Here is a 25,955-nt window from a genome sequence, read left to right on the forward strand (position 1 = left end):
ATTCATGTCTTTATCCTTTTGGTCAATATTATATTTGCAATATTTACACTGATATATATAGTTATAGTTCTTTAATTTTCTTTGCTATATGAAATGAAGTACTCTATATAATATACCACAATTTATTATCTTTTCTACTATTGATGGGCATGTGGGTTGCTTCCAACTGGGATGCTACTACAAAAATTCTTATACATGTATTTTGATGCATACATAAAATGTACCCTTAAGATATGTAACTGAGAGTCAAAATGCTAGCTCATTGGGCCTGTCTGTATAGCATGTCCTTTACTGGAAACAATCCAAAAGTCTGGTAACAGGTGAATGGATAAAGAAATGTAGTATATTCACACAACGAAATACTACTCAGCAATAAAAAGAACTATTGTTACATGCAACAGCATGGTTGAATCTCAAAACATACTGAATAAATGAAGCCAGACGCAAAAGAGTATATTCTTTACAATTTCATGCATACAAATTCTAAAAATGAAAAGTAACTTAAAGTGACAGAATACAGACCAGTGGTTGTCTGAGGACCGGAACAAGAGGCAGAATAAAGAGAATGGATTACAAAGTCACTCTGTCATTTTTGGGGGGGGGGGATAGAAATATTTGTAATCTTGACTGTCAAGACTATTTTACAGTGTATTCATATGTCAAACCTCACTCAATTTTTACACCTTAAATATGTGTACTTTATATGTCAATTAAATTTCAATAAAAGTAAAAAAGAACCAAATTATTTTAGTTTGGAACTTTATATATATAGGTAGATATAGATGATACAGATACAGAACATGTTTCTTCTGTACTGGATATTTGAATTTCCTTTTTCTTTAGAGCACCTTCGCAAGTCTTTGGTTCATTTTCTTTTATATTTTAGCTTTCTTCTAGACCTGTAGGATTTCTTTGTACACCCTTTTATTAGTTCTTTGCTAATATGTTCTCCCACATTTTGCTGTGTCTTTTCACTATCTTAATGGGATTTGTTGAATATAAAAGTTACTGATTTCAATGTAGCTGAATTTTTAATCTCTTCTGAAATTAAGCTTTTGTATCTGGTTTAAGAAATATTACTTAAGAAATATTCCCTTACCCCCGAGTTATAAAAGTACCCTTCTATTTTATCTTCTAAAAGCCTCTTAGCATTTAGGTGCTTAGTCCAACTAAAGTAGACTTTTGTGTATGATGTGAGGAATTCAGTTTTATTTTTCCCCATATGGATGACCAATTGACTAGACCACTTATGAATTGTCTGTTATTTTTCCATTCATCTGTAATGCTACCCTTATCATAGAACAAATGTCCAGACATGTTTAAGTCTGTTTCTGGACTCTCCATACTGTTCCATTAATTTATTAATGCACCACAGTCAACTTACATTTTTTAATATGTCTCTTTATACCTGTTTTCCCACTTCGTTCTTCAAGAACATCTTGGCTGTGTTTGACCCTTTACACTACCCTGTAAATTTTAGGATAATGTCAACTTCTTCATAATGCTACTTCTCATTTTCAAGCTATACTTACAAATTGAAATATAGTATGTTCCCATTATGGAATCTTTAATATTATACAAAATTGGAAAGACCCAAAATCATATGGTTTATTTCTATGTAGTTATAAATCAGAAAAATGCTTAATGCAACATATATGGAATGTATTATTGACCTATAAGGAGAGTATTAGAACTACCCATTAACATCACGATAATAGGATAGATGAGAATAAACTATCTTTACCTATGTGCAATAATATGAATCTAACAAATACATTATCTCATGAAAGAAATCAGACCCAAAAGGGTAAATAGTGCATAATGTTATATAAGGGATAAAAAAGGACAAGACTAATCTATGCAATTAGAAGTCAGAATAGTGGATATCCTAGGTAGCTAGACTGGGGCTTAAAGGAGACTTCTAGAATGTTCTGTTTCTTACCTGAGTTCTAGTTTCATGGGTTAAGTTTATCAAAATGTATTGAGCCATATAATTATGAACTGTGCACTTTTTATATGTATACGTTACTTTAATAAAAAACTTTTTAAAAGTAATTATTAATCATTTTTAGACTTATTAATAAGACTTTCTTTATAATCTAAGTGAGAAACTAGATAGAAAACTTCCCTAATCCATAAGATAGATATTGAGGTGCCTCTCCAGCTCAGTTAATCCAACAGTGCCCAGGTCCATGTTTAACTCCCTTCTTCTAATAACAAATCACTCTTCCTGGGAAAGTATGACTTAAGATGGGATGATCATATTTCTCTCTCTTCTGCAGATAAAGTGATTGTTCCTGGGGTAGGCATATGATTTGAACTAAATCAATTGCAGTCCTTTTTTTGGATTATTTCACAGCAAAACTGGAAAAGAAAAGCCCTCTTCCTTTTTGGGTCACAAGACTGAATGAATGTCAACTTGAAGCTTGGATTCAAATGGCTTAAGATTTATCAAGAATGCTAGACTGAGAGAATGACAGCAATAGACACGAAGAAGGAACCAGAATGTGTGTGTGTGTGTGTGTGTGTGAGTGTGCGTGCATGTGTATGAGAGAGAGAAAGAGAGAATAGCTTTTGAATCCCTAGATTCAACCATTTCTGAGGCAGTTAAGTTCAATCCCAGCCTTTTATATGGTTTGATTATTTTTTAATCATGTAATTCAGGTTGAGGTTTGTCACTTGTAACTAAAATGGTCATAATTGACCGAAAAAATCAAACAATAGTCTTTGTCAGTTTTAATCCTCTCAAACTCTTACCAATATTGTCACTTCTCAGAAAAGGGTTTCAGATATTAAACAAAAAAAAATGGCTTTAGGTTAAAGAATATAACATTAACTGGAGACCCAAAGAGAAGATCAAATACTTTAGAAATAAAACAAGAAGACAAAATTAAGATGATGTAGGTGAAGACCAGAAGATGCTGACAAATTAAAATAAACTTTTCCAAAATCACACACACACACAAGTTAAATTCAGATTTTCTAAACAGAAACTTTCAATTTTCACAGATACAGAACATAAATCCAAAAAAATTATGATCATTTTTTCTCACCATTAATGGCTTTAAAGCCCACTGTTCCTCATTAGTTGCAGGTATTATGATTTTATATATGTATCTTCATCCCAGACATAAATAAAACATGTCCCTTCTGTTTCAGCTACTTCTCTTTTTCCTGTGTTTTCTTATTTCTCAATTTTCAATCTTCTATGATGAGATAAATATTATTAGTATGTGAAGGGTTCACATATTTTTTCCTTCTTTTACACACTTGATTATTCCTTTTCTTTGATCTCTGAGAAAAGAGAAACAAAATATTCTTACTGGATAATCTAGGGAAAAGCAACCAGAAGGAGGAGGAACATTGGGCTACTGGAGGGTCTAAGCCAACCAGCCCTGACTTTGGGAGTGAATGCTCCATGAAGAAGAGAAGACATGGAGAAACCAAGATGGTGGAGTCAGTAGTAACCTGAGAGTTTCTTAGCAGTTTGCAAGTGAGAGAGAATAAAGAGGATATGATATTCTAATTTGATTTCTCACAAACTAAGATTTGAGTATAAATTGAAACTTCTGTCTGATCTTTGATTGAAACAGTACAGCATGTATTCTTGAGAGAATTTGAGAGAGAATACATGTAATGCTAAAATCTGAGGCCATAAATATGAAAGGCACATACATCTACCTAGCACTGACCACGTGGCATTAAGAGAAACTCTGAGGCGGGAGACACGTCAAAAAAGTCAAGGCAAAAAAGGCAAAAACATAGGTCCCAAGAAAGCAGCAAGTAATCAAAGATCACATCTGATCAGGAACAACGCTGATCAAATCCATTTCTGGTCACAAGCAAAGAAGCATATTTTTTGAGAGAAGAGGGCAAGGATACAACTTGGGGTGTTCAGACAGTAGAAATGACAGAGGTGCATCATTTCAAAGATTCTATCTTAAGACATGGGGGAAACAGAAGTAGTGCAAATTCTCTAAGATGTACCCTAAGTGTGGGAAATCAGGAAATGTGAGGGGAAAAAAACACATCCAGCCAGTTAATTAAAGGGGAGGACTACTCACAAGACCGCAACCTACAGTGACACAGTGAACTGCCACATACCCAATAGATCCAAGCAGGAATAGCCATACAGGACACCTTCAAATGTCGATACCACCAAATGCATCTACCTGTTTTCTCAAGAGGCAAATCCTCTAAGAAGTCATCTGCAGCCCACAGCGTCTGTCTCAGTGCAGAGAGGATCAGAATGTCTTTATGGGGTCCAACTCCCACTCTGAAGTGTAATTACTAACCACCAAGATGTTAGAAAGAGCAAATCCAAGTTCTCTGTGGACGGTCTCTAACTGCAATATAGAAACAGTGACAAAGACTATTTTAGGTCAATATATATTGTGAAAGCAATAACAAAAAGCAGGAGCTTGGCAATAGTATTCCTATTGGGGAAAATGAAGATAGAGATCTGATCCCATAAATTACTTTCTTAAAGAGCTTCACAAGTCAATCTCCAATATCACTATGAATTTTCATCAAGAATGCACATAATAGATTCCATATGATTTAGAAATGAAAGGTAACTAATAGTTCCATATAGATTACTTTGAAACTGAAGCATTTTTAATACCCTTATGCTAGAATCTGTAATTTCCCTGTTTCCTATTAAGAGTTATTCTCATGAATTAGTCAAATTTACTAGACTAGTTTAATAATGATATTTTAATTCTTGCTTAGACTACTTTATCTGGGAATGACATTGTCTGGGTTCAAAATAGGGCTCTGTTATTTCTCGTCACTGTCAAAAACACTGGCAAATGCTTTACTTTATGCTTTTGTTTCTTCATCTATAAAATGTGGTAATGACACAAGGTTGTTGTAAGTATTGAATAAGAAAGTTTATCACATATTTAGTGCTCAACAAATACTAGCTATCATTACATCTTCCCAACTGGTATTCCCAAGTCCAGGTTCCTTTTGACTCAATTCATTCTGCATGTAGGTAGCAGATTAATTTTTGTGAAGCTTCAGTTTGGTTATATCACTACTTTTTATAGCAGCATTATCTATAATAGCCAAATTATGGAAATAGCCCAAGTGTCCATTGACTGATGAATGGATAAAGAAGATGTGGTGTGTGTGTGTGTATACATATATATAATGGAATATTACTCAGCCATCAAAAAGAATGAAATCTTGCCATTTGCAACAATATGGATGGAGCTAGAGAGTATTATGCTAAGTGAAATAAGTCAGAGAAAGACAAATACCATATGATTTCACTCATATGTGGAATTTAAGAAACCAATGAGCAAAGGGTAAAAAAAAGAGAGACAGAGAGAGAGAGAGACAAACTAAGAGATAAACTCTGAACTATAGAGAACAAACTGAAGGTTATACCAGAGAGGAAGGGGTGGGAGGGATGGGGGGAAACAGGTGATGGGGATTAAGGAGGGCACTTGTTGTGATGAGCACTGGGTGATATATGGATATGTTGAATCACTATATTATACACTTGAAACTAATATTGCACTGTATGTTAACTAACTGGAATTTAAATAAAAACTTAAGAGAAAAAAATTGCTATGATTCCCCATAATGCACCTAATTAAGTAAAGTCACCTCATGCAAATATAACTTCTCTATCTCCCCCTACAAAGATTCAGCCCTCCACTAAACTGAATGACCCCATGCTTCCCACTCACACTGCCTCTTCCTACACTGAGGTATTGACTTAGGCTATCCTCATAGCCTGAATTTTTTCCGCATTTTGTCTCTTCACCTCCTGAAATCCTCCTCCTCTTTGAAAGCTATTTCCCAGTGACACTCCAGGAATGAAATCTTCCCCATCCCCTTTAACACAATATTTTCCTCCTCTAAACTTTTTTTTTAAAGATTTTATTTATTTATTTGACATAGAGATAGAGCCAGAGAGCACAAGAAGAGAGAACAGCAGAGGGAGAGGGAAAAGCAGGCTCTTCACTGAGCAGGGAGCCTGACGCAGGGCTCAATCCTGGGACCCTGGGATCATGACCCGAGCCAAAGGAGACGCTCAACCATCTGAGCCACCCGAGCTCCCCACCTCCTCTAAACTTTTGATTTTGAGTCCCTTCGTGAGATTTATCATACTCATACTCTGTCAATTCTTTCCTATCCCACTCCCCCCATCCCCTCACCTCCACTAATAAAATTATAAGCTTTTGAGTGCAGAGAAATTGTTTTAGTTTTCTGCGTATCTGGTTAGAGACTATCACACTGACTCAATTATGACAGGCAATCAATAAATATTTGTTGAATTGAACCTATTTGGGTTAAATTATAATGAATGGAATGATCTGTGTCCTTGTAAAAATGAATATATATTTAATTTTTAAATCTTGAGACATAAGTCTGAATTACCCAAGCAATTGTTTTAATTCTTAAGTTCAGTAGGTGTCCATTTTTATTTTTATTCACAGTAATATCATGTGATTATAGTGACATATCCCAGAAAATGTGTCTACAAAGAGGAACATCATTCATTACCTTGAGCTTCACAGGCATACATCTGTATATGTCTCTAAGGTCACCTCTTGTAATCAGATCCATTCTATCCACATGAGTGAGCAAAACCACATGTGCTACACCTAGGCCGAACAGATACATTTCACTTTGATCATTAAAGACAGTATCAGTAAGAAAGAAAGAAGAAAGAAGAAAGAAAGAAAGAAAGAAAGAAAGAAAGAAAGAAAGAAAGAAAGGAAGGAAAAAAGAAAGAAAGAAAGAAAGAAAGAAAGAAAGAAAGAAAGAAAGAAAGAAAGAAGAAAGGAAGGAAGGAAGGAAGGAAGGAAGGAAGGAAGGAAGGAAGGAAGAAAGAAAGAAAGAAAGAAAGAAAGAAAGAAAGAAAGAAAGAAAGGAGAAAGAAAGAAAGAAAGAAAGAAAGAAGAAAGAAAGAAGAAAGAAAGAAAGAAAGAAAGAAAGAAAGAAAGAAAGAAAGAAAGAAAGAAAGAAAGAAAGAAAGAAAGAAAGAAAGGAAGGAAGGAAGGAAGGAAGGAAGGAAGGAAGGAAGGAAGAAAGAAAGAAAGAAAGAAAGAAAGAAAGAAAGAAAGAAAGAGAAAGAAGAAAGAAAAAGAAAGAAGAAAGAAAGAAAGAAAGAAAGAAAGAAAGAAAGAAAGAAGAAAGAAAGAAAGAAAGAAAGAAAGAAAGAAAGAAAGAAAGAAAGAAAGAAAGACAGCATCAGTATGTTTTAGTTAATCAGCTATAAATTATGCAACAGGGTATCTATGGAGCAATTTCAGAGAATTGGGGAGGCCCACCGCCCCTAAAAATAGCCCGCTCAAGTACTCATCAGTACCTGGAATTCGTCTGACATAGGAAATTCCCTTCATTGCTTTCCATGGTAAGAAATGAGTCTTCAAATGAAGCCACCTCTTGGAAGAGATAGCTAAAGAGAAAGCTATTGATGTTACAATATTGTTGATTGGTCTTCTGTCCTGCCCAAACGGTTGTTTTTATGCAGACTAGAGAAAAGAGATCTCATAAACAAGATGGGGGAGAAGAATCCTCAAGAAGGAAATAGCATGTGTCAAAGCATCACAAATACATTGCTCTTCTGTCACAAAGTTAACAGCCAGCTCCCTGCACCCCTCCCTGGCAAAATTTCAAATTTCAGTGAGCAAGTAAATCACTCCATGCTTCTAACTTAACCAGAGTTGTGATAAACTGGCTCTCTCCCAGACAGAAAGGGGAATAAAGCCAAGAAAAGCCAGTATGGGGCACCTTAATTCCCCGATCCTGTTTACCTTCTCCAAAGCCTTTATGCTACCCTGCCCTACCTAACATCTTACTTCCCTGCCGCGTTTTCTTACTGAAATACTGTTTTCCATTTCTAATCATTTAAGGCCCAAGGGGAAATCTAGAACTTTTGGCAAATTAATTCATGTTAGGATACAGTGGTAGCAGGTGGTGAAGACTGTGTTAAACTCTTCAAATATATTGATTTGTTTAATCCTTATAATAAATTTCTGAGATAGGTGCTATTGTTATACTAATTTTACAGATTCGGAAATTGAGACATAGAGAGTTTAGGTCATGGCACGAAGTCATACAGCTATCAAGTGCTTGATTTGCTTGAACCACACTGATGGGCCAGGGAAGATTCATATATGCAATTTCTCAAATTTTTCATCCTGTTCTAAAATCAATCTATAATATAGTCTAATTAATTACCCTTAATAGCAAAGTGGAATGAGACTCACCACACTTTATCAACTCCCTTTGAATTTTTTTGATCTTTGCATCATGTCACAAGAGAGGTATTCAACAGAGTTGATGTCGAACACAAATGCCACACAATGGATTCTGTCCTTCAGCAATGGGTAATCAATATAGTTACTATGACCTGGTATGATTGGTTTCGTGGAATTAAACTGTAAGGTAAACATAAAGCAACATATTAATTCCATAGATATTCATGAACACATACTATGTATCAGACAGTGTGCAAGTCTCTGATAGTATGAGGCTAACAATCCGGTAGAGAAGACAGTCTATGCAAGTAGCTAGCAGCCCATTCATGCAGTCAGGTAAAGTTTCTGCAAGAAAGGGACAAGTAATCTGGGAGCTACAAAGTAGGGGGAGTTAGTCTGCTAAAGGGAATGAGCATATGGACGAAAGTGTTCTAGATAGAAGTAATGTGGTGGAGGTGAGAGCTTTCAGAAAGAAATCTGGTATCATCACACAGAATGTAAGGGCCGAAAGTAGTTCAAAATGAGATGCATTTACTCTTGAACTAGCAGTCCCTCTGCTGGGAATCTGTCACAGGTATACTGGCAAAAATACAAAATGATGCATGTGCAAGCCTATCAACTTCAGGACTATTTGTAGTGGCAAGATTCTAATATATCAATAACATAGAGTATTTGGTGAATTCTCTAAAAAGAGGAGAACCACAAATCTGTAAGTATTTTCTTATGTAGTGAAAAAGGAAAGTAAACTATAAATTGTTATATGGTTGCTTATAAGAAAAGGGAAGAAATGTATTTGAAGGGCCAGAGAAAGAAAATGGATTCTTTGACTATGCCTTATTTTGTAAAGTTGACTTTAGACTATATTTCAGTACACCAAAACTAATTGCATGTGGTTTGGGTAAGTGTTAGTTGATTAGTAAGGGTGGGTTAGGTATTTGTCATCAGAGTTTTGGTGTACTTGCTATGATTTATGGATTATATGTTATGATGTATTAAATTCGATTCCAAGTAATACAGGAAAGGAGAAAGTGGATAGACACAGATGATGGGCCATGAGTCAAAAATTGTTGAAGCTGAGTAAATGGGAATTCATTAAATAGTTTTGTCTACTTTTGCATTAGTTTAAAATTCTCTATAATAAAGTTGTTTTTAAAAAAAGAATATTTAAAAATAAACTTTACCTCTACAAGACAATGCTATACTAAAGAATGAAAAGCCCTTGCATGAATAGAAAAATAAAACATGCTGTGTTTCTGGATAAGAACACTGGATATGTGAAGATGTAAATCAAATTTTGATATAAAATTTTAATGTAATTTTAATCAAAGCACCAACAAATCAAACACAAACAATCAAAACACAAACAGGCTCACTTGGAAAAGTATATTGTGAAAATAGTCAAGAAAAACAAATGCAAGAAATAAATAATGAGCATGACTTGTCCAGTGAGGTATCAAAACATAGTTGATTGCTATGGTAATTAAAAAAAATTAAATGATATGGTAATAAAAATAATATCATAAAGGAATTGATAAATACATCAATAGAACAAACCAATCCCTGTATTTGGTAGGGAAAAGATGCAAAGACATTCAACAAAAGATGCTGGCACAATTGACTATTCATTTGGAACAAAGTAAATTAATGATTAATTCAAAATCTAAATGTCTATAAAAAAGACTAGAAAGTTTTAAAAAGTGACAAACTAAAGTGGCTTTCTCTTTAATCCCCGCTCCTCTTGCCTAGACCACAGACAGGGCTCAGTGTGAACATCTGGAGAGCGTAAGGATGAAAGCCACACGTTTTAGTCAGGTATACTGACTAAAGCAGCTTGGGCTGCTATAACAAATTACCATATTTGGTGCCATAAAGAACAAAAATTGCTTCTTACAGTTCTGAGGCCTAGAAAGTCCAAGATCAAGGTGCTAGCCGATTTGGTGTCTGATGAGAGCCTTCTTCCTGATTTGTAGACAGCTACCTTCTTGCTGTGTCCTCATATGGCAGAGAGAAACATCATCTCTCCCCTATCTCTTCTTGTAAGGACACTAATCCCATTCATGAGGGATTTACCTTCATGACCTAATCACCTCTCAAAGACCCCACCTCCTAATACCACCACACTGGGGATTAGGGCTTTAGCATGTGAATTTTAGGGGGACACAAAGCACCCCATACTGAGGGTCTCATAAGAGAAAGTGAGAAGGACCCTTGAAATTGATAACCTCAGAGAGCTTCCACACGGACCCAAAGCTGCCTACATTCAGACTTCTGTTACATAAGAGAAATGACCTATGTGAGTAAATTGATGTATTGGATTTCTGTTTCACATAGCCAAAGGCAATTGAATATATAACAACATTCAGAGTTGTTATGACAGCTATGACAGAAGAGTCTTTTGGATGTTTTAATTCTTTGTAAAATAAAATATCAAAAAGGAACAAATGACCTTGAACAAGTATAGTTCAAGAAAATAAATGGTAATGCATTAAATTAGACTAGTATCGGCTGTTGTCAATAGTGAGCAAAAACAAACATTTTAAATATCAGTTATAATTTCTCAATGATTAGCCCAATCATACCTGGTATCTGTCAGAAATGTGGCCTTTTAAGATGTAGACTATGTCATCCACGCACCCTTTTTCCTTCTCACCCAGCCCCATTGAGTCACACAGAATAAACAGTCGGGTGTTGCCATCCTTCAAATCCTTAATGGAATATGTCCTGTACTACAAGAGGAGAAAAAAAGCAATTTTAAGAGTACATTTTTTTAATTGCAAATGGAGATAAAGTCTACGTGGAATGAAGTCCATCAGCAAAAGACTTTTCAAAACTAATTAACTTGAACAAAGAAGCAAAGGCTGAGTGACCTTGAATGGACATACCTTGTCAGATACTCCAGTTGTATCAGAGCCCACCAGAGCCTGGTGTGTTACATGGCCTCGGAAAACAGATTTTACCGAGTTGAAAAAGCTAGACTTCCCAGCCCCATTTGGACCCAGGAACAGAATCTGCTTTGGTGAACGAGGTCTTTATGTGGTTTGTAAGTTTTCATGTCAAACAATAATCTCTTGTGGAGTCTGTTTAGACAGGACAATTTTAAAAATTGACCGAGGGTAGATCACAAGAGCTTACCATAAGTTTTCCTAGAATTCGTTTTCTTTTCTTATATGTTATTATTTATTTTTGATTAGCAACTTGCTTTCCTGTTAAAAGGACTTCAAAACCTACTATAAAAGAAGAAAAAAGCAAAAATAACACTTAAAACAGAGCCAATCAGACATAAAACCTTCCAGGTTTAAGCAACCAGACACATATAAACCTTGTAATAAATATGAACTGTGTTAAGTATGAAGATAACTTATTAACAATAAACTTCAAAAAGCACAACATCACATGTGACTTTTGAAGTTTATGGAAGTGGATAATTTCCAACATGTTCTTGAAGTTCATGTAAGTATTCTCCACCTACCAGCCACCCCTTCCAAAGCAATTCCCTAAAGTAGTTGAAACGGTAACTTCAAGATGTCTAAGCAAAAATGTAGACATGCAGCCAAATAATTATTTTCCTTCAAGTATATAAAAACATAGGAATGTTTTCCCTTTACTCAGAGTTCTTTCTGTTTTAACACTGGTATTATCAAATAGTCTTATGATTATAAATATAACTATAGTTTATTCTTGATGATCCACAAGTTATGTTATAATCTGTGCTACCAATTTGACAGAACCTATAAAAGAATAAGTCTAAGATAATAAACAGAATAACAGAAGATTAAAAACATTGACTTACTGAGTAATCCCTTTCATGATTCTTTCGTCCAAGAAATACAGGGAAATAATCAAAGAAAAATGAAAAGTACAAGTTGTTGAATGACTGGCTAACTGAATGTCAACGCAGTCACTACGGAAAAAGACAGAAATAGCTCTTCCATGACAACAGCAGAGTATAAGGAAAGCAAGTGGAGAAAATTCTGGCAAATCTCCTTAACATCTCATGTGGAGAATCTAGAGCTAGAGGCAAGATGGGCACGGTAAAACTAGATTGTCCACAGATCTCTTCTAACCCAGTTACTCAGCAGTAGTATGTGGCTTGCTCCAACATGGGCAATGAGAACTGGGGTCCTTTCTGAATCAGAGAAGCAAGGCATAAAGGCGTGGACAGGCCAGGGAAAAACTTAAAACAGTTCCTCTCCATAATCCAAGAGGTCTGAAAGGGATAAGGTACAGATACATACAAACAAGAAAAAAACCACAAGCACCAAATTCTCTCCAAAACCTATATCTACAATTGGGGTTCCTGGAACTTCCAGCCCAGTTGATTTTCTTTCTGGCTCCGAAGAGAATGTAGGACTCATCCCTCACCCAGTCAGAGCACAGTGAGTGGTTCAGGGGAGGCCTGAGGACTTTATGTGAACCAATGAGACTCAGGCCCAGAATGACTTACTTCCTGAGAAGAGACACTCTTTGGTGGTGGATTTAAAACTGAAAGGATCAGCTGCAGGGTGCCTGGGTGGCTCAGTGGGTTGAGTGACCAACTCTTGGTTTCTGTTCAGGTCATGATCTCCCAGTAGTGGGATTGAGCCCAGGTCAGGCTCTGTGCCCCGCGTTGGGCTCCATGCTCAGCATTGGGTCTGCTGTGGATTCTCTCTCCCTCTCCTCCCACCACTCACTCACTCAGGCTCTCTCTCTAAAATAAATACATGATAAATAAAATCTTAAAAAAAAAAAACCTGAAAGGATCAGGTGTAGTGATGCTGGCAATTCTCTACACTACAAAAGAATACTATGTGAAACATTTAAAAATATGGCTATACATGTGGAAAGAAAACCTCTTTAAATAACCGAAAGTAAAAATACTAAAGACTACATACAATGACTATAATAAAACGAGAAAAGAATAAGTGTAAACAAAGAGAAAAGCAACCTCTTGGAATTTTTCAAAGAACTTCTTAACTTTAACATCCAAAAGGAAATTAAAAATCAAAATTGTAAATATAAAGAAAATAACAATAATATAAACACTTTATATCAACCTTGTGATAAAAGTACACTTGGCTAATAACAAGAAAGAAGGAAAGTTTTGAAAATAGAAAATAGAAACAGAAAAGAATACAGAAACAAACTTTAGAAATATAAGAGGGAATTAACAAAAATACCAGACAGATTTTATAAATTGAAAATAGGATAAATTAATATAGTAATTGGTTTAAACTATAAAATAAATAAATTACTGACTAGTCTAATCAAAGAAAACCAAATTCACAAAATGTCATGCTACAGTTCACATACCAGAATGGCTACATATTGTAACGAAAAGTGCTGGGAAAACTTTAAAAGTGACAGAAACTCTCATGCACTGCTCTGGCAGTGGAAATTGGTAGGGCTACATTGGAAAGCTTTGTCAGTATCCACTGAAGCTGAACATACACAAATCCGATGACCCAGAAATTTTATATTTATATTCGTCAAAAAATATGAATGTGTGAACCAAAACACATGTACAAGAAGGCTTATAGCACTATTATTTGTAATAGCCCCCAACTGGAAAACTCAAATGTCCACCAACAGTAATTTTATGTAAAAAAAAAAAAGCAGGTTTTTGTTTTTTTTTAAAATAGCGCCTGGGTGGCTCAGTCAGTTAAGTGTCTGACTCTTGATCTCGGCTCAGGTCTTGATCTCACAGTCTTGAGTTCAAGCCCCGAGTTGGGCTCCACACTGGGCATGGAGCCTACTTCAAAAAAAAAAAAAAAGGTATGATGGAATCATTATACTGGCATCCTATATGACAATGAAAATGAACAAATGACTCCAACACACATAATATGGATGAATCAGTAGGGAGGTAGGGAGCTAAAGCAGATCTCCTGAGATGCATTCACTCACTTTACCAAGTAACACTCAGGGAAAAAAAGAAAAATGACCCAGCCTAATTTCTTTGAAAATATGCTAATGATCTTATCTCCAGCTAAATAGACTAATGATATTTCCTACAAGGAAAGTACTTACCTCTTGAATGTCCTTAACAGGATGCTCCTGGCTAAGGATTACTTAGAATAAATAAATATAGCTTCTATGGATTTATGAGGCATGTCTTCATGGGAATTGTCATGTGAGCTGATTGTCTTAGTCGACTCAGGCTGCCATACAAAATACCATGAACTGGGACAACAGAAATTTATTTCTCACAGTTCTGGAAGCTGAGAAGTCCAAGATCACTGTGCAGCAAAGTAGATTTCATCCTGAAACCTCTTCTCTTTCCTGGCAGGTGGCTGCCATCTCATTGTGCTCTCCCATGACCCCTCCTTGTATGTTCGTGGGGAGAGTGTGAGCTCTCTGGTGTCCCTTCTTATATGAACGCTTATCCTATTGAATTAAGGCCCCACTCTTATTACCTCATTTAACCTTAATTACTTCCTTAGAGGCCCCATCTCCAAGTATAGTCACATTGGGGATTAGGGCTTCAACATATGAGTTTGGGGTGGGGGGTGCACATTCAGTCTATAGCACTGACATATAAACGTTCCATAACGTAACCACTCTTCAATACGTAAGGTGGCCCACAAACTTCATAAAACAATCCTGCCTGTTCTTTTATACAGAAAGCATATGTCTAATATGCAAAGGAAGGACCTAGGAGCCACAAAGAATAATCTTGTACCCTTTCTGCCTTCTCTGAGATTTCTGATTGCCTTTATCCTTGAAATGATTAGTCAAACCTAATACTGCGTAAGATATCTGATTTGTAGAGGTCTGATTTTATAATCCACTCCCTTGTTTAGCTCAATCCCTCAAACGTAATATTGAATGTAAGAGGTCAGACACCCAAGAGTACATATTTTGATATGATTCCATTTATATAGAATTCAAAAAGAAGAAGTTATTAATGTCGACACAAGCCAAAGTAATAGTTATCTTTGGCTGGTAATAACCAGGAAGAATCAGCAAGGAGTCTTTTGAAATGATGATAATAATCTATTTCTTCATCAAAGTAGTAGCTATATTAATATGTGTCTAATTTATAAAAGTTTGTCAATTGGTACATTTATCAATTGTGCATTTCTCTGTTTATGTGTTATACTTCAATAAAAAGTTTCCTTAACTGATCCAGGATTGTCAACATGATGACATATCCAAGTAAATTGACCAGACATCAACAAAAATTTTTTTAGATGTTTGGGGCAGCCAGGAAGAAAGATCAAATCACTCAAAGGGAAAAAATTAAAATAAATAAGTAAGTCTGGCCCTAGGTTTTCCACAGCAACATCAATCCTGTAGAAACATTACAAAATCCCCCAAAGAATTACATACTCTGATGATCATTCAAGTATAAAGACCACAGACAAGGAGTTTGGAACATAAAAATACTCAGGGGATATTATTCCTAGGGTCCCTTCCTTTAAATTGTTAGACATAAATAACTATTTCAGAGAAGAAATGTAAATGGCCAATACACATAGACTTGCTAGTAATCAGGAATAAGCAAAGAAGAAAATGAGAAACCATCTTTTGACCATCAAATTGCAAATATTCCAAAGTTTGGTAATATCAAATATTGGCAAGAAGATAAGGGAATAGGCATTTCTATAACACTCTTGGGAAAGTATAAAAGAAGTATTTTTTCTCCTGCTCTCTCTCTCTCATTCTCTCTCTCAAATAAATAAAATCTTTGGGCACCTGGGTGGCTCAGTTGGTTAAAAGAAGTATTTTTGTGCACAGTTATATTCACGAATACATTACAAAAGCATTGTTTATAACAGCAAATATTGGAAACAATGTCCTTTAGCAGAAAAATAAGTAAATTCATTTTGGTCTTTTAATATAATGGATACAATGGGAAACTTCAGGATCTAGTACCAATCAAGAGAAGTTTGGGCTTTGGTTTCATTCCAAGAGAATCTCACAATCTAAGTTTGCTGCCCCTTTCTCTCTCTCTCTCTCTCTCTCTCTCTCTCTCTCCCCCGCCCTTCTCCTTCTACCTTTTCTCCCCCTCCCCTACCCCTTCCCCCACACAAACACACTCCAGAAAACTCTATATATGCTACTTTTGACCACGGTTGGGTCTCAGCAAACATGTGTGGCCAGGTTTCAGTCTTGGTCACCCAGAGATAAGGACATTCTTCCTTAAAGAGATGGGTTGCCTCAAATCCGCCAAACATTCAGGAGAGAGCGCTATATAAGATTATCAGATTAAATCTATCTTCACAATAAAAAACCTCACATTCTTCAAAGGAAATAGATTGATTTTGAAGTAGTCCAAGTTCTTTAACTGCATCTAAGTTCATAGTCACTTTTTTTGCTTCAGATTAAGGAGGAATTTGAAAGCATCCCACCCTTTATGATATTCATGAAGAAATATAGACGGTGAATATGTTCCTATATTGCATTCTGAAATTTCATTCTCTTGAAAGGCAAGAAGGACAATGGGAACTTTGTCATCTTTCTTGTAACTCTCTTTTATATAGGCCCCCAAAACACAATGTTCACCATAAATCACCATCACAGTAGGCCCTTGGTCACAGCATTTCTGTCAAAATTATGTCCAGAGAATTCATGGACATTAGGTTTATAGAGAAGGGTAAATTATTTTCCTCCAAAATAATTTTGCAGCTTCTTTTCTTGCATCCCCGTCAAACGAGGTGTCACTGCCATGCTTCTCAATCCAGGAGAAAATCAAATATATTTTCCATTAAATATTGAAAAACAGGGAACATATACTGTCACAAAGCTTGCATTTGTGCCTCTTACTTACTCTACATTACACATAAGATGAGTAAAGAGAGGATGAGCAGATAGCATAAAAAATCATTAACTAATTTTTCATTCTAAATGATTTTTTTTTAATTAAAAAGGAAGACTACTATTTGCAAGTGCCTAGGAAAAGTGGAAAGCAGCAAGTCACTTACCTGTTTGTAGAACCTGTACAAGGACTGAGGCTGAGTGTAGCTGCTCTGTCTGGACAGCTAAGGAGACACAGAAATAGGCACATAAATTTCTTCAGCAACTTCCAGGGTTCAGGGACTCCGAGAAAAGGAGACTGAACCATAGTAAAGGCCCAGCCCACGTGGCAGAGTGCCAGCCTCCTCCTGCCAGGGAACAGGAACTGAACCAGTTAAATTTTCACAGTCGAGTCAAATAAAAATATTAGGAGAATCAAAGAATTGAAGTCAGAGAGAAGAAAACCTCACAGCTCACTAGATTTTTAAGTGACTTCTTTAAAGAAATATTCAGTTTCTGTATGTTGAAATACAAAAAAACAGCTGTCAATTCCAACTCCAGGACACATGCCTCAAATTCATCCACTTCTCTGCTATCAACTTACTCTCATCAGGGTCCTCTGTTTTCTGTGCTGCTGGGGGTCAGGCCGATTTCAGCAAAAACCCACAGATTTCTGACTAGCTATGACAGAGGAGCCGCAATCCCAAACAGAGAATCAACTGAGGTAAAACAGAAGGCTTTTGGAGATCAGCAAGTGTTGAGGACCATGTCACCACCATCTGCACACCCTGCCATGGTCAGGTCCTCCCACTGTTCCCTGACTTAAAAGAGCAGGAGATTCTTTCTCATTTTGCAGACCATCTCAAGAACTCAGACTGAAGCAGGAGGGCCTAACCTCGCTCGGCAAACAGCCGTCACTTCACTAAGGAAACCAGGAATCTTCATGTTTGACGAATTGCTTGTATCATCAATGGAATGAAAATAAAAAAGGCTTAACTCCTTAATAATAAAGAAACAAGACATAGAGATGGTAGAAGAGATCATTTGGTAGTCTGTACTTAGCTCATCTTCTTCTAAGAGAGCCTGTAGAATTGGCATTGAAGACACAGTTTCAAACCTGCCTCTCATTCCTCTACACACACAAATAATCCAATAATTCAGGTAGCCCTTGCTCATAAATGGTAGCATTTGAATAAACAAGCACCTTCCAGAAATTAATATTCCCAGCTCTCCCTTCCTTGAGCTTTTGGAAGACACCAGCCCCTCACATGAGCTCAGAGGTGTGATAGGTCCCATCTAAAAACCTGTGTTGGAGGGCGCCTGGGTAGTTCAGTTGGTTAGTTGTCTGAGGCTTGATTTCGGCTCAGGTCATGATCTCAGGGTGGTGAGATGAAGCCCCACATGGGGCTCCACGCAGGGCATGGAGCCTACTTATGATTCTCTCTCTCTCTCTCTCTCCCCCTCTCCTTTGGCCCCTCCCCCTCCTCCCTGCTTGTGCATGCGCATTCTCTCTCTCTCTCAAAAGAAATCAATTGTTTTAATAACTTTGACAATTATATTTACACACCATTATTTAACATAGCTTGTTCTTCTTCTTTGCCATCTCTACCCCCATTCCTACAATCTCTACCTGCAGTTTTGCTTCCACTGTCATTCCTATCCTGGAGTCTAGAACAGCTCAAATCCATTGTGTGAGCTGTGTTGGGAAAGCAGTGGGGGGGCATGCAACTGGATATTGGCCATAATCCTAATTCCATTGTCTGGTTGACCCCAGTGGTCTGCATTTTCTCCAACTCAGAACAAGATTTTGCAAAGATTTGCAGCTAGTATACAAGTTTCCATCTTGCTCAGATTGATGGCAAAAATCAGATCTACTTAAATCTGCTCTCTATAAATTGGCCCAGAGACTCACCACATTTGGGATGGGATTTGGGAACCAAATTCTCCCAGCTTTTACAACACCAATGAAGACTTCAATCAGCTATGCTATCAAGTAACTACTTTAGCATCAGATTGAGTTTGGTCACTTCAAGATGATTACTCGTCAGCTGGTCTCTGAAGCATCTGGGGGCTTTCTTGAGTCTCTCAATCAATTTTGTTTTATTCAATATGAACTTGCATTTTTTATGAAAAAGCAACATATAATCTTTAAATTTAGCTTTCTAAAAAAGACACAGACTTACACATCACCCACCATAATACTCCTCTCAGTATTTTATTAAATAGATGGATGCTGGCTGAATTTGTACAATACTACAAACTTTTGTCAGAAACAGCCACTTTGACTTTATTTTTTTTCCAGCTTTATTAAGATATAATTGATACAAACAGACTCTTACCTACAGAGAACTGATGGTTGCTGGAGAGGAGGTGGGCAGGGGGACAGGTTAAATGGGTGATGGGGAGTAGAAGGGCACTTGTTGTGATGATCACTGGGTGTTATATGTAAGTGATGAATCACTAAATCCTACTCCTGAAACTCATCGTACACTATATGTTAACTAACTGGAATTTAAATGAAAACTTGAAGCTACCAAAAAAAAATTACTTAAAATAAAAATAAAAATAAATAAATAAGGCTCAAGAAAGTTGATTGTTTTCAGACTTCATGTGTTACTCAAGAACCAGTGGATTTTAATACCAAATAAATAAATAAAAATCCCCAGAAAAAAAAAGATATAATTGATATATAAAATTGTGTAAGTTTAAGGTATTCCATGCAATGATTTGACACATGTATATATTGCAAAATGGTTAGCACCATAATGTTAGCTAACACATCCCTTACCTCAAATAATTACCTTTTTTGTACATGCAGTGAGAACATTTAGGATCTACTCTCCTAGCAATTTTCGAATATATAATACTGCATTGTTAACTACTCTGTTTCTATGAGTTTGGCTTTCTAAGATTTCACATATAAGTGAGATCATGCAGTATTTGTCTTTCTCTGACTTATTTCCCTTAGCATATGCCCCCAAGGTCCATCCATGTTGTCTCAAATAGCAGAATTTCCTTTTTATGGTGGAATAATATTCCTGTGTGTGTGTGTGTGTGTAAATGTATATACCAAATTTTCTTTATCCATTCCTCTGTCAATAGATACACTTAAATTCAAAACATCACTTTTTAGTGCCACAACCCACCCACCCACCCACCCACCACACAAAGTCTCTAGTATTGATGCTTAAATTGTCTACAACATCCCTCTCACTTTAGGTGATATTCTACCTCCCACTACATTTATGCTTTATCCACTATGTCCCTTAGCACTGTTTCGCTAAAAAACAGTGACTTTGGCTGGACTGTACTTCTAGCTCAAATTTAAATTATGTAAACTTTCAAAAATCCTGGATGGCCTCTGAAATGTGGCAAAGTGGTAAGTCCTACTGTTAGGATGGTAAAGAAAGATCAGCAGAATCCTCAAAGTCAGGAAAGGCCCTTTCCCAGATAAAAGAGAAGTCTCTCCCTTTTTGAGGCACCCCTCACCAATCCTTTCCAGCCTAAACCCCAAATATACATTTAACTCCATTAAATGTTTAATTATTCCCAAAGTAGTACAGCATTAGAGGATTAGGAATTGTGACATCCTTTACCTAACACTGTCCTTTGTAATACAAAAAGGGAAACTTAGCCTCAATATTTATACTCTCAAATGGTATTGATTCACCTGGACAGTCCCTCATTGTTTCTCTCTCTTGATCTCTCCATTACTCCTCTTCCTTTCGAGGTCTCCATCTCCTGCATGAGGGTATTCTACACTACCCCTTCAAACAGAGTAAAGTAGTTCCACCTTGAATCTAATTTGGCATCTAGCAAAACCTTACTCTGCCCAGATTTTTGCTGACTCCACCTGGAGATTGATGAGTTATGGCCCTTATAGGAGGTGAAGCACAGTGGTGGGTCTTCAATCACCTTCAGTCTTCTAATCAACAATGGTTGTGGCTTGTTTTTATCATGGATTACATGGAGACAAATACATCTTACTTTTTGGACTTGTTGCTCCCCACATCCATTTCATAATCATCCTGGCAGGAACTCTACTTTTGTTTCCAATATCTACTTCTGGCTCTACTCTTCAGTATCTGTGACCATTCTACTCCTTTCTTTTAAAGACCCCACCCATCTCTTCCACTGAATCATGGCTCCTGAACATTCATTGGAGCACAGCTTTACCTGTAGCTTTGCTTTAGGAAATAGTTCTTTTTCCATAACTATATCTAAGGAATTCTTGCCCTCATCATACCCAGGCCTTCCCAAAGAAGACAATAATTCTGACTAAAAGTACATTAGATGGCTTTAATATAGATAACTATTGAACCAAAGCATATTCACTTGAAAAATACTAAGAAATTGGGAGAAGAGAGTTACGGTTTTAGGGGGAAAACCTAAAACTTATCTTCTGAAATTCTTTTTTTTTATTATTAATGGTCCTAACTTCTACAGCTACCCAGAGGAATTTAAAATCATTTGGGGGCACTTGTATAAGATAACCTTCTTATTGACTTGCACTTGTAACCTCATTTGATCACTCTACTTGAGAAACATGGCTAGGATGGTTTGGAATTCAATTAATGAAAATCAGGTATGGGTTCATTAAGGAAAGAAACTTTGCTTTTTCACAGAAATAACATGTAAGTCCTTAAGAAATATTTGTTCTTTTTAATTAGTTTAAATTCATATCCATGTAACCATTTTTAAATTGTTATTCAAAGTATTAGTACTCACATAGAGTTCTAAATAAAGTGCTAAAGACAAATAAGTAAGGGGATAGTCAATTTTGCTGGGAAGGTTGAGAAAAGTGTCACAGAAATTAAAATCTCAAATGGCGGTTTGCGGTAGGGCATATCTTGGCCCACCACTGCTCAGGGTTGACCTTTGAGCTTGAGATATGACTGATCCTAGAAGAAACCATCAGTTAGATGCTGTCAGGGACCAAAGGCAAAACATGAATGAAAGCAGAAGTCATAAGGAGGCTGTCAGCAGAGACTGACTCTCATCGGGGCCTGCCAATCCAGGATTGGGCCAAGTATCAGAACCAAGGCAACTGATGTAACATGGAGAGCTGGAACATTCCTACAATTTTGTCTGAAAACAAAATAAAAAAATAGAAACAAAGCACATATCCTAACATGGCTGTCAGGTCTAGAGCAAGCTGATGGGCATCAGCCATCCAGTGAGGTAGAACTCTGGGATTTTCACAAAGCACTATGCTTTATGAAAGGGGCATAAAGGGGCCAGATCACCTGTTTCCTCAAGACAAGTCCTCAAAGAAGTCCTCTGCTACCTGTAACATCTGCCTCAGCACAAAGAGGATCTGAGTGTCCTTTAAAGGGTCCAGCTCCCACTCTGATGTATAATTTTCAACCACAAAGGTATTATAAATAGGAACATTTAGCATTTTGCTGACATGCATTATCTGTGGAAAAGTTAATAAGCATAACTCATATCTGAAAATTGACTGAATTCAAATATAATTCAAGAAAGAAACTGAAAAAGCAATAGCTTGATAAGTAGTTCTCTTCTGAATATAATTATAATGTAAATAATTATTGTTTTAAAGTGGGACATAAACTTGAATTAACCAAGCAATTGATCCATGTCTTCATTTACCTGTGAATATGTAGTATGAGTCTGCATGCATGCACACACACATACACACACTATAACACTATTACAATAATGCCTAGTTAGAAATCTATTCTTTACCTGGCTTTGGGAAGTCATAGGTTTATCCATGTTTAAAAAGTTGTCCTGAAGAAATTCACTGCAATTGGTCGCTTTAGTAAGCAGGAGGACACATGCTGTAACTATATCAAAGAGATAAATCAGGTCTTTTGTATCATAAACAGCAAGGTTTCAACACGGTAATTAAGTATGAGTGAAAGCAGCTCTCCTAAAGAATGAAATAACCCTAGTAAATGTCAGTATGGAACCCGAGGTTCTGCTAATAGGGGAAATGATCTTTTTTTTCCAGCATGAGAGATCATTTCTAAATGCAACTAAATTCGCACTGCATTACAATCATCTACTATTCCAAATAGTGTGTTTTAAAGTGATCAGGGGGAGCAGGGGGAAAGTGGTTGCTGGACACTAAGGACTGAAAAAGAACCGCAGAAATTGAGGAAGGTTATGTGTTTTTGTAAAAGCAAAGCACACTGATTTCACAGTTCTACTAAAGACCTCTTGTCCTCTCCCAGTTGGCTTCTAATCGAATCAAAGTTCTGCTTTACTAACAAATGCTTCCCCAGAAAAAAATATAAAACTGAGATTTCCAAATGCCATTCAAGGATACCCCTGAGAGACTTCTTTACCAGAGCTTTTAGTATTTTCCCTTTCCATAAATCTTGTGTTTGTGATCCCTATTACTAAATGGTTGCTTTTATCATCTTCCTTTCATCTAAGTCCCAGAGGAATAACTAGCAAGGTTGGCCAATTAAATAAAACCTGGTTTGTATAGAAGGCAGTTCTCAATCAACACATATAATTTCTTTTCAACTTCTGCTAAAATGGAATTCTTCTCTTTCAGAATTAATGCAATGTCTTCTTAAAGGCTCTAAATCAGCCCAGTTAGATGAACAAAGCCTTGCCACCCAGCATGGGGTGTGGCCAGATGTCCTTGAAAAACATCATTTCAAACCTTAGCACTTTGTAACTCAGTCTTATCCTAAACCCACCATAATTTCAGAGCTGTTACATGCTATACAGACAGTCCCTGACTTTGCATGGTTCAATGTAAAATTTTTTGACCTCACAATGGTGCAAAAGCATTATGAATTCGGTATAAACCACACTTCCAAATTTTGAATTTTGATCTTTTCTGGGGCTAGCAATATGCAGTATGGTATTTCTCAGTCAGCTGCTTGACCACAGGGTAAACAACATAAACTTACAACCATTCCATACCATACAACCATTCTCTTTCTCATTTTTACTATAGCATTCAATAAATTACATGAGATCCTCAACACTTTATTATAAAATAGGCTTTGCGTTACATGATTTTCCAGCTACAGGCTAATGTATGTGTTCCCAGCATGTTTAAGATAGGCTACGCTAAGCTACAATTTTGGTAGGTTAGGTGTATTAAACACATTTTCAAGTTACAATAAGCCCATTGTAAATTGAAGTAGATCTGTATATGCTTATATACTTACATTGAGTACATCTAATGTTTATTACAATATTTAGATTCAGAACTTATTCCCAATATATAGGAGACTAAAGTTCAGTGCACTTAAGTTAACTTTCTCAAGATTAAATTACGACTATTAAAAAATCTAGATTTACTTAGTCACTAAGACAATCCCCTGTACATTAAGCTGCACAGCTTCCTGTATCAAATGGTATTCCTATTGATATACTAAACAAAAGGCTCTAGAGTATAAATGACCGAACAATTATCTTTTTTAAATGTCTTTTTACCTTTTGACCACCTTCATCCATCACCTATTTCTCCCACCCCCAAACCTCCACCTCTGGCAACCACCGATCTGTTCTCTGTATCTATGAGCTTGTTTTTTTCTTTTAAACGTTTCACATATAGGAGAGATCATACAGTGTTCATCTTTCTCTGTCTGACTTATTACACATAGCATAATGCCCTCGAGGTCCACCAATGTTGTTGCAAATGGCAAGGTTTCATTCTTTTTTATGACTGAATAATATTCCTGTGTGTGTGTGTGTGTGTGTGTGTGTGTGTGTGTGTGTACACTCCATCTTCTTTATCCATTCATCCATTGATGGACAGTTAGGTTGTTTTTATATCTTGGCCATTGTAAATAGTACTGCAATGAACATGGTGGGGGAGTGCATATATTTTTTTGAGTTAGAGTTTTCATTTCATGGGGAGTGGCCATGAATAAATGCCCAGAAGTAGAATTGCTGGATTGTATGGTAATTCTATTTTTAATTTTTTAAGGAATCTCTGTGCTATTTTCCATAATGACTACACCAATTTATATACCCACTAAAGGTGTACAAGCGTTCCCTTTGTACCACATCCTCACCAATACTTGTTATTTCTTGTCTTTTTGATAACAGCCGTTCTAGCAGGCGTGATATGATACCTCATTGTGGTTTTATTTAGCATTTCCTTGATGATTAATGATGTTGAGCATCTTTTCAGGTAACTGATGGTCTTCTGGTATGTGTTCTTTGGAAAGCTGTTTACTCATTTTCTGCCCATTTTTAATTAGATTGTTTTTATGTTTTGTTTTGTTTTTGATTGGTATGAATTCTTATATGTTTTATTTTTTAAAGATTAATTTATTTATTATAAGGAGGGAGAGCAAAGTGTGGGAGAGGGGCAGAGAAAGAGGGGGAGAGAGAATCCTCAAGCAGACTCCCTGCTGAGCACAGAGACCAACTTGAAGCTCTATCCCAGGACCCTGAGCCAAAATCAAGAGTTGGACGCTTAACTGAGCCACCCAGGCGCCCCTTTATATATTTTAGATATCAACCTCTTATCAGTTATATGATTTGCAAATATTTTCTTCCAGTCAGTAGGCTGCCTTTCTATATTGTTGATGGTTGCCTTTGCTGTGCAGAAGCTTTTTAGGTTGCTGCAGTTCCATTTGTTTATTTTTGCTTTTTTTTGTTGCTTTTACTTTTGATGTCAGATTCAATAAATCATCTCCAAGACCTACAGCAAGGAGCTTACCATCTATGTTTTCTTTTAGGAGTTTTATGATTCCAGGTCTAACATTCAAGACTTTAATCCATTTTGAGTTAATTTTTGTGTATGGTGTAAGATAGCAATTGAGTTTTATTCTTTTGCATGTGGCTGTCCAGTTTTCCCAACATCATTTATTGAAGAGATTGTCTTTCCCCACTGTATATATTATTGGACCCTTTGCCATAAATTAATTGACCAAAATGTGTGGATTTATTTCAGGGCTCTCTATTCTGTTCTCTTGATCTATGTATCCATTTTTATGTTAATACCATACTTTAAAAATCACTATGACTGGGCGCCTGGGTGGCTCAGATGGTTAAGCGTCTGCCTTCGGCTCAGGT

The 25,955-nt window shown here is 36.4% G+C and overlaps 1 protein-coding gene across 1 annotated transcript in view; it reads right to left on the reverse strand.

Moving 5' to 3' along the window:
* The window catches only part of IFI44L (interferon induced protein 44 like), a 62,468-nt gene that overhangs the window by 21,331 nt on the left and 15,182 nt on the right, over positions 1–25,955 (reverse strand). Inside the window, 7 exon segments of the mRNA XM_064587539.1 lie at positions 4,105–4,259; positions 4,262–4,346; positions 6,520–6,620; positions 8,232–8,270; positions 8,273–8,402; positions 10,802–10,948; positions 17,126–17,182. Coding sequence (XP_064443609.1) covers positions 4,105–4,259; positions 4,262–4,346; positions 6,520–6,620; positions 8,232–8,270; positions 8,273–8,402; positions 10,802–10,948; positions 17,126–17,182 — 714 coding nt within the window.

This window comes from Mirounga angustirostris, unplaced genomic scaffold (genome assembly GCF_029215605.1).
Source record: "Mirounga angustirostris isolate CCGP_5_RB_7025 unplaced genomic scaffold, mMirAng1.0.hap1 SCAF_4, whole genome shotgun sequence".
NCBI classification, from domain to species: domain Eukaryota; kingdom Metazoa; phylum Chordata; class Mammalia; order Carnivora; family Phocidae; genus Mirounga; species Mirounga angustirostris.